This window comes from Pelophylax lessonae (genome assembly GCF_965119305.1).
Source record: "Pelophylax lessonae genome assembly, chromosome: 1".
NCBI lineage: Eukaryota > Metazoa > Chordata > Amphibia > Anura > Ranidae > Pelophylax > Pelophylax lessonae.
In genome coordinates this window covers 875650405-875663506 of record NC_138768.1, presented here as the reverse complement: position 1 = coordinate 875663506, position 13102 = coordinate 875650405, and the positions used below count along the sequence as shown (strand labels likewise).

General features: G+C 45.1%; 1 protein-coding gene across 1 annotated transcript; it reads left to right on the top strand.

Annotated features, from left to right (window-relative positions):
* Positions 1-9218: 9218 nt before the first annotated feature.
* On the top strand, positions 9219-10205 carry LOC309545121 (olfactory receptor 10A7-like; the record flags this gene model as incomplete). Its single annotated transcript, XM_082244252.1, has 1 exon — positions 9219-10205. The coding sequence occupies exon 1, from the start codon at positions 9414-9416 to the stop codon at positions 10203-10205; it is 792 nt and encodes a 263-aa protein (XP_082100378.1). The 5' UTR covers positions 9219-9413.
* Between the last annotated feature and the right edge of the window lie 2897 nt (positions 10206-13102).

Below are 13102 nucleotides of genomic sequence, written 5' to 3'. Positions count from 1 at the left end.
GTATCTGATCTATGCCTACTGCCACAGCTCTGTCCACAGCTGCTGTGATGGTAGAGGATAAGAGAGCGCCATTGCTTGCGCAATCTTGTCTTAAGAATCCTGGTGATTGACCTCAAAAGGTTCAGAGGATTGTTGGCTGGCTCTGTCAGCTCCTGTCTAAGTCCCAGCACCCATGTTGCGATCGTGAAAGAGACTGTGAGTGGGAGGGGGAAAATGTAAGGTACTGCTCCATAAGCTGATTTTTTGGCAGACTGTGCCAGAGCCGCTGTGTCCTGCACCCTTCACATGCGGTGCTGGAGCCGAAAATCCATTGTGGAATTTAAACCTGGGCCATTTTAACAACTTTCAGGTTTAGATATCCTTTAAAAATTATACCAGAGACACTAACTTAGAAAGGTGGCATCTGGTGGCACTGGAAGATAGGAAAGGTGGGATCTGGTGGGACTGGCAGTCAAGAAAGGTGGGATCTGGTGGCACTGGCATTTAGGAAAGGTGGGATCTGGTGGCATCGGCAGTCAGGAAAGGTGGGATCTGGTGGCACTGGCAGTCAAGAAAGGTGGGATCTGGTGGCACTGGCAGTCAGGAAAGGTGGGATCTGGTGGCACTGGCAGTCAGGAAAGGTGGGATCTGGTGGGAATGGCGGTCAAGAAAGGTGGGATCTGGTGGCACTGGCAGTCAAGAAAGGTGGGATCTGGTGGCACTGGCATTTAGGAAAGGTGGGATCTGCTGGCATTGGCAGTCAGGAAAGGTGGGATCTGGTGGCACTGGCAGTCAAGAAAGGTGGGATCTGGTGGCACTGGCAGTCAGGAAAGGTGGGATCTGGTGGCACTGGCAGTCAGGAAAGGTGGGATCTGGTGGGACTGGCAGTCAAGAAAGGTGGGATCTGGTGGCACAAGCAGTCTTTGTTCCTTTTCTACCAGAAGCATTTTTGAAATCTGAACCACCAAAAATTGCATTGTAATTAGGATTAGGATTTGACGATCCAAATTTATTGTCATCGGGAATTTAGGTTCAACTTAGTGTCTCAGTCCCAGGACCTGTATATAAAAACAATAAAAAAAAAAAACAGAGGGGCAGATAAATCCAGAAGTGGCAAGTGAAGCCTGCAGTCAGCACCATGCCCTTGGCTGACAACACCCTTTTGGGTGGTATACGCTGCAATGGAATCAGATGTATGGTGGGATAACCCAAGAAACGAGGCTACACCTCTGGCAGGATGAACACCTAAATACTTGGGAAGGAAGGAGAGATTAATATTTAAAATATTTATAAATCTGTTACTGAAATCATAATCTTTGCTTGGGGACTAATAAACAGTATATTTATAATTATAATACTGCTTGGTATATATACGGTATATATATATATATATATATATATATATATATATATAGTTTCTTACATAAAACTAACATTTAGATACAAGTATAGGGGATTACAACCTTCCATAAACATTTTTGTTCTTTATTCTAATATCGTTTCCATGCTTAGGATGATGAAATCAAATGTTTATTTCGGTATGCTAAGATGGTTTTATTTCTCAGTATCAAAAATAAACTAATGATTACCTTTGGGAAATGATTGGCCCCCATTGGGATTGATCACAACCAAAGTAATTGATCAGAAAAGTATATAAAAGGTGATGTGAGAAGTCATCGGATGTAACGCTCAGCCGAACCTCTCCGGAGTATGGGCATACATGGAGGACTCCAACATACTCAGGAAGATGATTATTATAATAGAAATCTTTATATTCCCAGGATAAATAGTGAGGTGAACAGTGCCAAGAACACAGTAAGTACTCTGCTAATGTCACTGTATGAAGGATGGCTTTTACACACAGCTCCTGAAAGATCAAAACTGCTCTATGTAATGGGAGTTATAACAATACAGAACTGGTGTGTATATACTGTTATATATTATGAATATTGTAAAATATGATGTCATGTAGGTGCTTTTTATAACGTCTATTTATTGTGCTCTCCACTCTGCTCTCAGTAATAGCAGCCCAGCTCTAGACTGACTGCTAATATAACGGCACACACAGCATTCTTCTCCATTGACCTCCACTATACCTGTTTACTGCTCTGCCAATGTAACAACACACACAGTATATTTCTCTACTGACCACTACCAATCTAACAGCACACACAACGTTCTGCTCCACTAACTGCCATAGTACCGATTCAATTCTTTCCTGACTGCAACCAATGTAACGGCACACACAACATTCTTCTACCCTGACCACCACTGTGCTAATTCATTTCTTCAAATACTGCTGCCATTCTTCTCCACTGATCACCACTATGCTTATTCACTTCTTTAGATACTGTTGCCAATGTAACAACACGCACAGAATATTTCTCTACTGTCCACCACCAATGTAACAGCACACACAACCTTTTTCTCCACTGACCACCACTGTGCTGATTCACTTTTTCAGATACTGCTGCCAATGTAACAACACGCACAGCATGTTTCTCTACTGTACGCCGCCAATGTAACAGCACACACAGCATTTTGCTCCATTGGCCACTAGGGATGGCCTTGCGGTTCGCCCGGCGGTCGGTTCGTGGCAATCTTTGCTTGTTAGCAGCCCGCCGATTTTACGAACACATGGCGTTGTTCCCGGCAGCCATATTAGTTTACATTGGGGAGAACTTTGACCCATGACACAGCCATCAGGTGGAACGGGACAGCCAATTGAAACATTTCAACACATGGACAGTCCCCTTACCCTATAAATAGATCAGATCTGGCGCCCATTTCACATTCTGCTTTTTGTCAGCATAGGGAGAGGATGGCTCTGTTCATCAGGGACAGATTGTCAGTGACACAAATTGCTCTGTTAAGGTCCACAAAAGTCCTTTTAAGGGCTGGTATTTGGTATAGGTGTACTGTCTCTTGTCAGTGTAGGGAGAGGTTTGCTGTGTGCACCAGGGACAGATCGTATACAGATCAGTATACTTTTATAAGTGTATTTGTGTCCTGCAACAAAATTGCCTCTTTTGCTGCGTTTACTCTGCTACACACAGTGCCAAACTCACTGGCCAATTTTTTGTACAACTGGTGTGATAGACCAGTGGCCCCCCAATAACACAGATTGAAGTGGGTGTTATTTAACAGTATACTTTTCTAAGAGTGTATTTTAGTCCTGCAAAAATGTGGCCTCTTTTGCTGCGTTAACTGTGCTACACACAGTGACAACAGTTACTGGCCAATTATTTGTAGAACTGGTGTGATAAACCTGTGGCCCCCCAATACCACAGATTGAAGCAGGGTGTTATATACCTTGTTCCACATATACTGCGCTTCTCTAGAGACTTTTGTCACAGGGTAATTTAAAAAATGACAGGCAGAGGAAGAGGCAGGCCCTTACGCAGGGGTGGTAGGGGTAGGGCAGGAGCAGTAGGCCGGAGCCAAAGTGTGAAGTTTCAGAAGGTGCGTTTGATTACGTCAAAGGACGCACCGGACTTGATTGAGTGGCTCACTCAGCCTTCCTCTTCTGCACCCTCCTCATCCTCTCTATCTGCACCCTCTTCACTCTCTGCTGTGTGCACCCCCAAAGACACCACCACCACCATATACCCTCCGCTTGAGTCACTGGAATTATTTTCTAATCCATCATAAGACATTTGTGATGCGCAGCCATTGTTGGCATCGGATCAGGAAGAGGAGGTAGCAACAGCCGCCACTCAGCAGTCTGACGACAGTACCCAGATCAGCCCAAGGAGGTTGGTCCCCGCTGTTGCTGCCTACTCCGAGATCTCAAATGTTAGTGGTGGGGAAGGTGACGTGGATGATGACGTGTCTATGGACCTCACATGGGTGCCCACAAGAGAGGAAGAGGAGGGGAGTTAAGAGGGAGAGACGGACCAGCAGATAGGGAGGAGAAGTAGGCAGAACTTGCATTGCACAGGAGGGGCAAAACAGACTGCAAATGTATCAGGAGCGAGCCATCAACCATGTCACATCTGGCGCTCCCAGGACACCGACACATGGCTCCGCAGTGTGGGCTTTTTTTAATGTGTCCGCTGCTGACAACAGTGTTGCCATCTGCAGCCTTTGCAGTCAATGCATAAGTCGCAGTAAGCCCAACACTCACCTAGGGACGACCACCTTAAGAAGGCACCTAAACTCCCATCACCGAGCCCAGTGGGAGCAACGCCGTCAGAACCCTCAAAGCCACACTCCAGGCTCTCACCGTCCAGCCTCTTCTCCTTCTCCTCTCTCCTCACAATTGTCCTCCACTCCACGTTCCATGATGCCGTCATCACGTTGTTCTGGAAAAAGGCAGGCTTCCGTGACCCAAATGTTGGAGCGTAAAAAAATGATGACGCCGGATAACCCTCTTGCCCAACGCTTGACTGCTGGCTTGTCGGAACTAATAGCCCACCAACTACTGCCATATCAACTGGTGGACTCGGAGGCCTTTCGGAAATTTGTGGCCATTGGAACACCACAATGGAAGGTCCCAGGCAGGAAATATTTCTCGCAGAAGGGCATTCCAGTGCTGTATGGCCATGTTCAGCGGCAAGTGAATGTATCTCTGGCACACAGTGTCGGTGCCAAGATACATCTGACCACAGACACATGGTCTAGCAAACACGGGCAGGGAAGGTATATCACTTTTACTGCCCACTGGGTGAACCTTCTGACGGCCGTCAAGCATGTAAACCGCGGCACCCGTGTAGATTTGGTTTTACCGCCACGGATTGCATGCAGGCCTGCCTCTTCTTCTCCTCCTACTCCCTCCTCCCTCTCCTCCTCGGCTAAATCCTCCTTTTCCGCTGCTACCGTCTCTTCCGCTGCGCCGCTCAAGATCCCCAGACTTAATCCACATGCCAGGTGAGACGTTGCCATGCTGTTCTGTGTCTGTTGTGCCTGGAAGCCAAGAGCCACACTGGTCCTGCACTCCTTTCAGTTTTGCGTTCACAGGCAGATCAGTGGCTGACACCGCACAATTTGACAGTTGGTAAAGTGGTGTGCGACAACCTGCTGAGTGCGCTAAAACAGGGCAAAATAACACACGTGCCCTGCATGGCACACGTCCTGAACTTGGTCGTGCAGCAATTTGTTGCCAAATACCCTGGGGTCCAGGATGTCTTGCGGCAGGCCAGGAAAATCTCGGGCCATTTCAGAAGATCTTAAACAGCCATGGCTCGCCTTGCTGACATTCAGCAGTGACACAACCTGCCCATCAGGCGTCTTATTTGTGACTGCCCGACGCAATGGAACTCAACGTTGCATATGCTTGATAGGCTGCTCCAGCAGAAACATGCAGTTAATGACTAACTGTACGAATTCTGCGGCAGGACAGGTTCTGGGGAGCTTGTGTTTTTTTTCACCTCGCCAGTGGCTGTTCATGCGCGACGCATGCAGACTTCTGCGTCCATTCGTTGAGATCACCAAACTGGTCAGTCACGGCCAGGGCACCATCAGTGACATCGTACCTTACGCCTTCTTTCTGGAGCGTGCATTGTGTCGTGTCATTGATCAAGCCGTCGAGGAGCAGGAAGATGAGGAAGTCGCAATGTTGGATGAATTCCCAGGGGGTGCTACTCCATCTGAGGCAAGTCAACAACATGAGTCTGAAGAGGAGTCAGAGGAGGATGGTGCTGGGGCGGATGAGGAGGAGCAAGAAGAGCATGCTTTAAACCTGTCTGGGATCCCTGATGTTGTCCGTGGATGGGGGGAGGAGAATGAGTATGAGATTATCCTGGATGATGAGCTGGAGCCAGGCCACTACACCGCATCCAGTTTAGTGCGAATGGGGGCCATCATGCTCCAGTGTTTTAAGGGGGACCCCCATATAAAAAGCATAAAAGGCAAGGAGCAGTACTGGGTGGCAATGTACTTAGACCCCCAGTACAAACAAAAAATGGTGGAAATGTTACCACAATCACAAAGGGCAGTCAGAATGCAGCATTTCCAGGCCTTGCTGCGAGAAATGCTGCATTCTGCTTTTGCGTGCACTGGCAGAGGAATTTCCAGTCACAGAGAGACAGTTGCGGGTAGCAATCCAACAGCGCCTTCAAGAAGAGGGCGGTTTGAAGATGTGTTGGTCAATTCAGTTATGAGATCCTTCTTTCAGCCGAACCATCGACAGCTGTACTCTGGATCCAGCATCAGGGAATGCCTAGACCAACAGGTGTCCGACTACATCGGGTTAACGGCCGATGTGGATGCTCTGAGGAGTGATGAACCCCTGGACTACTGGGTGGGCAGGCTTGACCTCTGGCCAGAGCTTGCACAATTTGCAATGGAACTGTTGGCTTGCCCCCCGTCCAGTGTCCTGTCCGAAAGGAGGTTCAGCGAAGCAGGGGGGATCGTGACCAATAAGCACACTCGCCTAGCTCATGACAGTGTAGACTACCTCACATTTATAAAAATGAATGAGGCATGGATCTATGAGGAATTCAACACATGTGACGAGTAGACCATGTTTCATTTAAATTCATCATAACAGGCCACAAATGGTCCTTGTCTTCGGCAAATACAGCGGCATAAAAGGCATTTCATGTCCATTGAATTCCTAATTTTTGGGGCCTTTTATGGCCAACACTTACTTCTGTATCCTGTCAATGCCTAACGTACCTTCAGCCACAGAATACAACGTTCTTAGCTGTCAGGTAAACCCATGTGGGCTAATTTTTGGGGCCTTTCATGGCTGACACTTACTTATTTATCCTGTGAATGCCTAATGTACCTCCAGCCACAGAATACAACGTTCTTAGCTGTCAGGTAAACCCATATGATAGTTGATGTTTGTTCTAAACTTCCAGCAGAGGTAGTGAGCCAGTCAACAGTAAATTACTTAAAATGTACTTCGGACATACATAGATCTGTACTCAGACAACAAAATTAACAAAAAATGCAAAACATATAAAAAAAAAGGAAAGAAAAGAATAGTGCAGACTACTCGGATTACTACTGTCTTTTTTTCTGCCACTTTTTCATATTTCTATGCGGGATCTGTGAAGTGATCAGTTCTGCGGTTGTTCTTACTCTCAATCTTAGACTCACATTCCTGCTGGCAGGGAAATACTCGCATAGAGGTGCTCACCTCTCCCTCACTCTTCCGCTCCACCTATCACAGTGTCCATTGGGATCTGTAGTCCAAAGAGTCTATTAGTCCCATTATATGGCTGCCATCGCAAACTACCACTGCCAGGATTCTTAGTGCTCTGCATAGAAGTCTATGGGTTTGCTTGGCTTTAGCTCCCCCCCCCCCCCACTTGCCCTAGGAGAATAGTGCAGCATAACATCAGTATTTCAGTACAGGGAGAGAAGAATAAAAGGCAGTGCCTCCATTTCCATATTTCTGTAGTCCAGCACTTGGCTACATACATACTTATTTCTATTGGTGTAGCCAGGGGCTGGCTAGTCTGTCTGTGTCAACGTGGGACATTCTTCAATTAGGGCTGCCCTGAGTTTGTGACATCATTTCCTGAAGACAGAGAGAGAGAGAGAGAGACCACTACTGAAAGCAGGGCATCATGGGACAGTTGTCTAGAAAACTGAAACTGAAAATAGTTGATGTTCACAAAGCTGGAGAAGGCTATAAGAAGATAGCAAAGCGTTTTCATATGTCGATATCCTCTGTTCGGAATGTAATTAGGAAATGGCAGTCATCAGGAACAGTGGAAGTTAAAGCAAGATCTGGAAGACCAAGAAAAATATCAGACAGAACAGCTTGCAGGATTGTGATAAAAACAATTCAAAACCCACGTTTGACTGCACGATCCCTCCAGAAAGATCTGGCAGACACTGGAGTTGTGGTACACTATTCCACTATAAAGAGATACTTGTACAAATATGGTCTTCATGGAAGAGTCATCAGAAGAAAACCTCTTCTATGTCCTCACCACAAAAATCAGCGTTTGAACTTTGCAAATAAACATATAGACAAGCCTGATGCATTTTGGAAACAAGTTCTGTGGACCGATGAGGTAAAAATCAAACTTTTTGGCCGCAATGAGCAAAGGTACGTTTGGAGAAGAAGGGGCACAGAATTTAATGAAAAGAACCTCTGTCCAACTGTTAAGCATGGGGGTGGATCAATCATGCTTTGGGGTTGTATTGCAGTAAAATGTCAGCAAATTTTGGATGGTAACTTGATGCCATCTGTGAAAAAGCTGAAGTTAAAGAGAGGATGGCTTCTACAAATGGACAATGATCCTAAACACACCTCGAAATCCACGGGGGATTACATGAAGAAGCGAAAAACTGAAGGTTTTTCCATGGCCTTCACAATCTCCTGACCTCAACATAATTGAAAATCTATGGATAGACCTTAAAAGAGCAGTGCGTGACAGACAGCCCAGAAATCTCAAAGAACTGGAAGACTTTTGTAAGGAAGAATGGGCAAAGATACCTCAAACAAGAATTGAAAGACTCTTAGCTGGCTACAAAAAGCGTTTACAAGCTGTGATACTTGCCAAAGGGGGCAGTACAAGATTTTAACTCTGCAGGGTGCCCAAACGTTTGCAGACGCCATTTTTTTTTTGTTTTCTGTTATTTCAAAAGTGTAAATGATGGAAATAAAATCTAACCTTTGTTGACATATTATAAGAATGTCTAATCTGTAATTTGATGCCTTTTGGAGATTTTTCCCTCTTTCCTTGGCTTCTTTATGCACATTAATACAAATTTTTACCTGGGGTGCACAAACTTTCGATCCCCACTGTATATGGTGCCCATATGGATGGTAGTATAACAACAGCAGAGGCTGCAGACCGCACATGTGGTGTTAAAAAAATAGTCCTAGACTGAAGAGCTCTGTGGACCCGGCTCTGGGAATAGCAGTGGCCATTGCCTGTGCCATTGCGGTGCTGTCCATTGACATAGGATAGCTGCTCCCACCTGTGTTTTGCAAACTGCCCCTTGCCCTGGACAACATAATTTCCTACAGCTGTTTCCATTTACGATCTGCCACCTTGTCATCCCCACTCTCTAATTTATGGAGAAGAGGACAGAGGAGGTGTTCTTTAGTCCTAGTTCACTTCCTGTTCTTGGATGTCAATGCCGCTCCTCCATAGGTCCAACACACTGAGCGAGGGTTGATGTCCTAGGACACAAAGTGTGTTACTGGCAGGACCACCAAGAAACCATCATCACACAAAAATATCTAAGGGTTAGTAAGCTGCAAGACATCACATTTGTGTTCTTGGACTCTGATACACCTTAGACATGTCAAGCTGTGTGCTAAAATATTAACCATCACTTTTTCACAGGTGTTACGTCAAAGGAATGAAACAATTGTAGTAGAAGTCCTGATTGTTGGGTTTGATGGATTTAATGAATACAGAATTCCACTTTTCCTTCTCTTATTGATTATCTACACCGTTACCTGCATTGAGAACCTTCTGATCATCTCTTTAATATGGAAGAACCCTCGTCTCCACACCTCCATGTACTTCCTTATCAGCAATTTATTCCTTTGTGAGTTTGTTGGTACCACTGGCATTGAACCGTCGGTGCTGCAAAACATCCTAAGAGGAAAAAGCGTTGTTCCTTATGTTGATTGTGTCGTCCAGATAAATGTAGTACTCGCTGTTTTAGCCTTTGAGACTTTTCTACTGACGCTGATGTCCTATGATCGATATTTGGCGATCTGTCATCCATTGAGATATGCTGTTCTCATGCACATTAGGCTATGCCTATATCTTGTCATCGGCTTTTGGTTGTTTTCAGCTGCGGTTGTAGCAGTTTTTTTTTACTTCTTTATGTGTCTAAAATTTTGTGCCCCTGTTATCATCTCTTATTTTTTTTGTGAATACACTGCATTCTCTATTCCGGTGTGTGTTATATCAAACACAATACCCCTTTACATATATGCCTGGGTGATAAGTTATCTGCTTAATCTACCTTTTGGGTTTATTGTCTTGTCCTACATACTGATCATAATCTCCATCCTCAGGATAAAGTCATCAGCCGGGAGACAGAAAGCCTTCTCCACCTGCAGCTCCCATCTCCTGGTGGTGTCTTTATATTTTGGAATACCATTTGCTACATACGCAGTATCTTTTACTGCAGCAATAAGTGACAGCGTTTATAATGGACTCTCCTTTATATATTATTTGCTGCTTCCCATGTTAAACCCCATTATTTACACTTTAAGGAATCAGGAAATTCATAAAGCTTTAAAGACATCAGTGACTAACGTGGGAGAATATTGTGCTATTAAAGGACATTCAAGATAAGGAGAATTATGAGGGAGGGGGAAATAATGATGGGAACACCAGTATTATAGGGCATTAAATTATTTGTGTAGGATAAACTGAAAAAAGGGCAAATGTTGTAATACACTACTATGCAACCTAGAGAATACAGACAAAGAAAATAAGAATTACATGTTGTGTTCTCTTGTCTGACTTCCAAAGAGAATCCTTGGTGTCTGTTTAGCTGAAGTATAAGTAACCATAACAGCCATATTGTTTTATGTTCCTTTCTTTCGTGTTGCTTTAGCTCTCCTGTTAACTTTGGCTTTTTGAAATTCCATGTGGACAAGGATCTTCAAGGTCTTGCCATGCTTGGCGGAGACTGGAGCTCTCTGAAATCTTGCCATGCTTGGTGGAGACTGGAGCAATCTGGAGTCTTGCCATGCTTGGTGGAGACTGGAGCTCTCTGAAGTCTTGCCATGCTTGGTGGAGACTGGAGCAATCTGGAGTCTTGCCATGCTTGGTGGAGACTGGAGCAATCTGGAGTCTTGCCATGCTTGGTGGAGACTGGAGCAATCTGGAGTCTTGCCATGCTTGGTGGAGACTGGAGCTCTCTGGAGTCTTGCCATGCTTGGTGGAGACTGGAGCTCTCTGGAGTCTTGCCATGCTTGGTGGAGACTGGAGCTCTCTGAAGTCTTGCCATGCTTGGTGGAGACTGGAGCAATCTGGAGTCTTGCCATGCTTGGTGGAGACTGGAGCAATCTGGAGTCTTGCCATGCTTGGTGGAGACTGGAGCAATCTGGAGTCTTGCCATGCTTGGTGGAGACTGGAGCTCTCTGGAGTCTTGCCATGCTTGGTGGAGACTGGAGCTCTCTGGAGTCTTGCCATGCTTGGTGGAGACTGGAGCTCTCTGGAGTCTTGCCATGCTTGGTGGAGACTGGAGCTCTTAAAGTCTTGCCATGCTTGGTGGAGACTGGAGCTCGCTGGAGTCTTGCCATGCTTGGTGGAGACTGGAGCTCTTAAAGTCTTGCCATGCTTGGTGGAGACTGGAGCTCGCTGGAGTCTTGCCATGCTTGGTGGAGACTGGAGCACTCTGGAGTCTTGCCATGCTTGGTGGAGACTGGAGCTCGCTGGAGTCTTGCCATGCTTGGTGGAGCCTGGAGCTCTCTGAAGTCTTGCCATGCTTGGTGGAGACTGGAGCTCTCTGGAGTCTTGCCATACCTTGGTGGAGACTGGAGCTCTTAAAGTCTTGCCATGCTTGGTGGAGACTGGAGCGCTCTGGAGTCTTGCCATGCTTGGTGGAGACTGGAGCTCTTAAAGTCTTGCCATGCTTGGTGGAGACTGGAGCTCTCTGGAGTCTTGCCATACTTGGTGGAGACTGGAGCTCTTAACGTCTTGCCATGCTTGGTGGAGACTGGTGATCTTGGAGTCTTGCCATGCTTGGTGGAAACTGTTTGGAGTCTTGCCATACTCGTTGGAGACTGATGCTCTTGGAGCTTTGTCATGCTTGGTCAAGACTAGTGCTTTTGGAGTCTTGCGATGCGTTTTTGTTCTTAGAGTCTTGCCATGTTTGGTGTAGACTGGTGATCTTGGAGATTTCCCCATATTTGGGGGAGACTGGTGCTCTTATTGGATAAAATAAATGGATAGGTGCTATTTAAAAGTGTATCACCCATAAAATAATAATAACTCAAAACGATATAAAATATATAATCATAAATTATTACATCTAAAAGGTGCAAAGTGAGGTAGACAGTGATTCAAAAAAAGGTTAGATAAAGTGCTGCTTGAACAAAAGTAAACATGCACTGGGTGTATATCAAATAAATGTGCATATACAGCAAAAATATTTGAATACGTACTTGTACCAATTCTTGGATTAGACGGCAAGTAATGTGGTATATATCCTTGACTAATATATCTGTTATGCCTCAATTGAAAAGTAATACTTTAAAGTGACTAGGTGCTAAAGCAAATAATAATAGTAATGTAAAATAAAGTGACTGTGTGCTGAGGCAAGAAAATCATGCATATAGTGAATACCGATATAAAAAGATATTAATACATACATAATACAAATGTCAAATAGCGTGCTTATAATATTCAAAAATAAATGGTAAATTGTATAAAATGTCCTTTGTGCTTCAAGATAGTGTCCATTAAGGAATATTAAATATAAAATAAAGTGACACTGTGTTGAACTATTATAGTCCAATTCCAAAGGTGCAAGTAAAGAATCCCCAAAAAACTTGGCTAAGTGGGTGTTTTCAAGTGGTGTGGGGATTCCAGATCACCGGACCAGTGCAGCTGTGGATACACACTAGTAGCAATGGCCGCTCACCTTAATGATAATAAATTATTGCAGTATAAAGAGACTTTTTGATACAGTGGGTGTCTCCCTCAGATGATCATCAGGTACCAGGCCCCCTTTATAGTGCATGAATGGATCCTCTCTCTGGAACACTCCACTAATATGTTCCTCCGTTCATGTAAATTCAATGAAGGACATCCCCATAGCGTAGTATGATAATAGCAAGGTTTATTGAAAAAAAGTAACTCACATTTAAAGTTGCATAAGGCAATAGACCGCCAGAGCCCGCAGACTATACCAGCATCTTCCACACCTACTTCCGGTCTCGGTAGAAACCGGAAGTGACGTCACCCGACTCCTCCTGACACGTTGCGTCACAAGCATGACTTTTTCAAGGGTTCTTGGTGGAGACTGCTCTGCTTGGTGGAGACTGCCATGCTTGGTGGAGACTGGAGCTCTTAAAGTCTTGCCATGCTTGGTGACAACTGTTTGGAGTCTTGCCATACTCGGTGGAGACTGATGCTCTTGGAGCTTTGTCATGCTTGGTCAAGACTAGTGCTTTTGGAGTCTTGCAATGCATTTTTGTTCTTAGAGTCTTGCCATGTTTGGTGTAGACTGGTGATCTTGG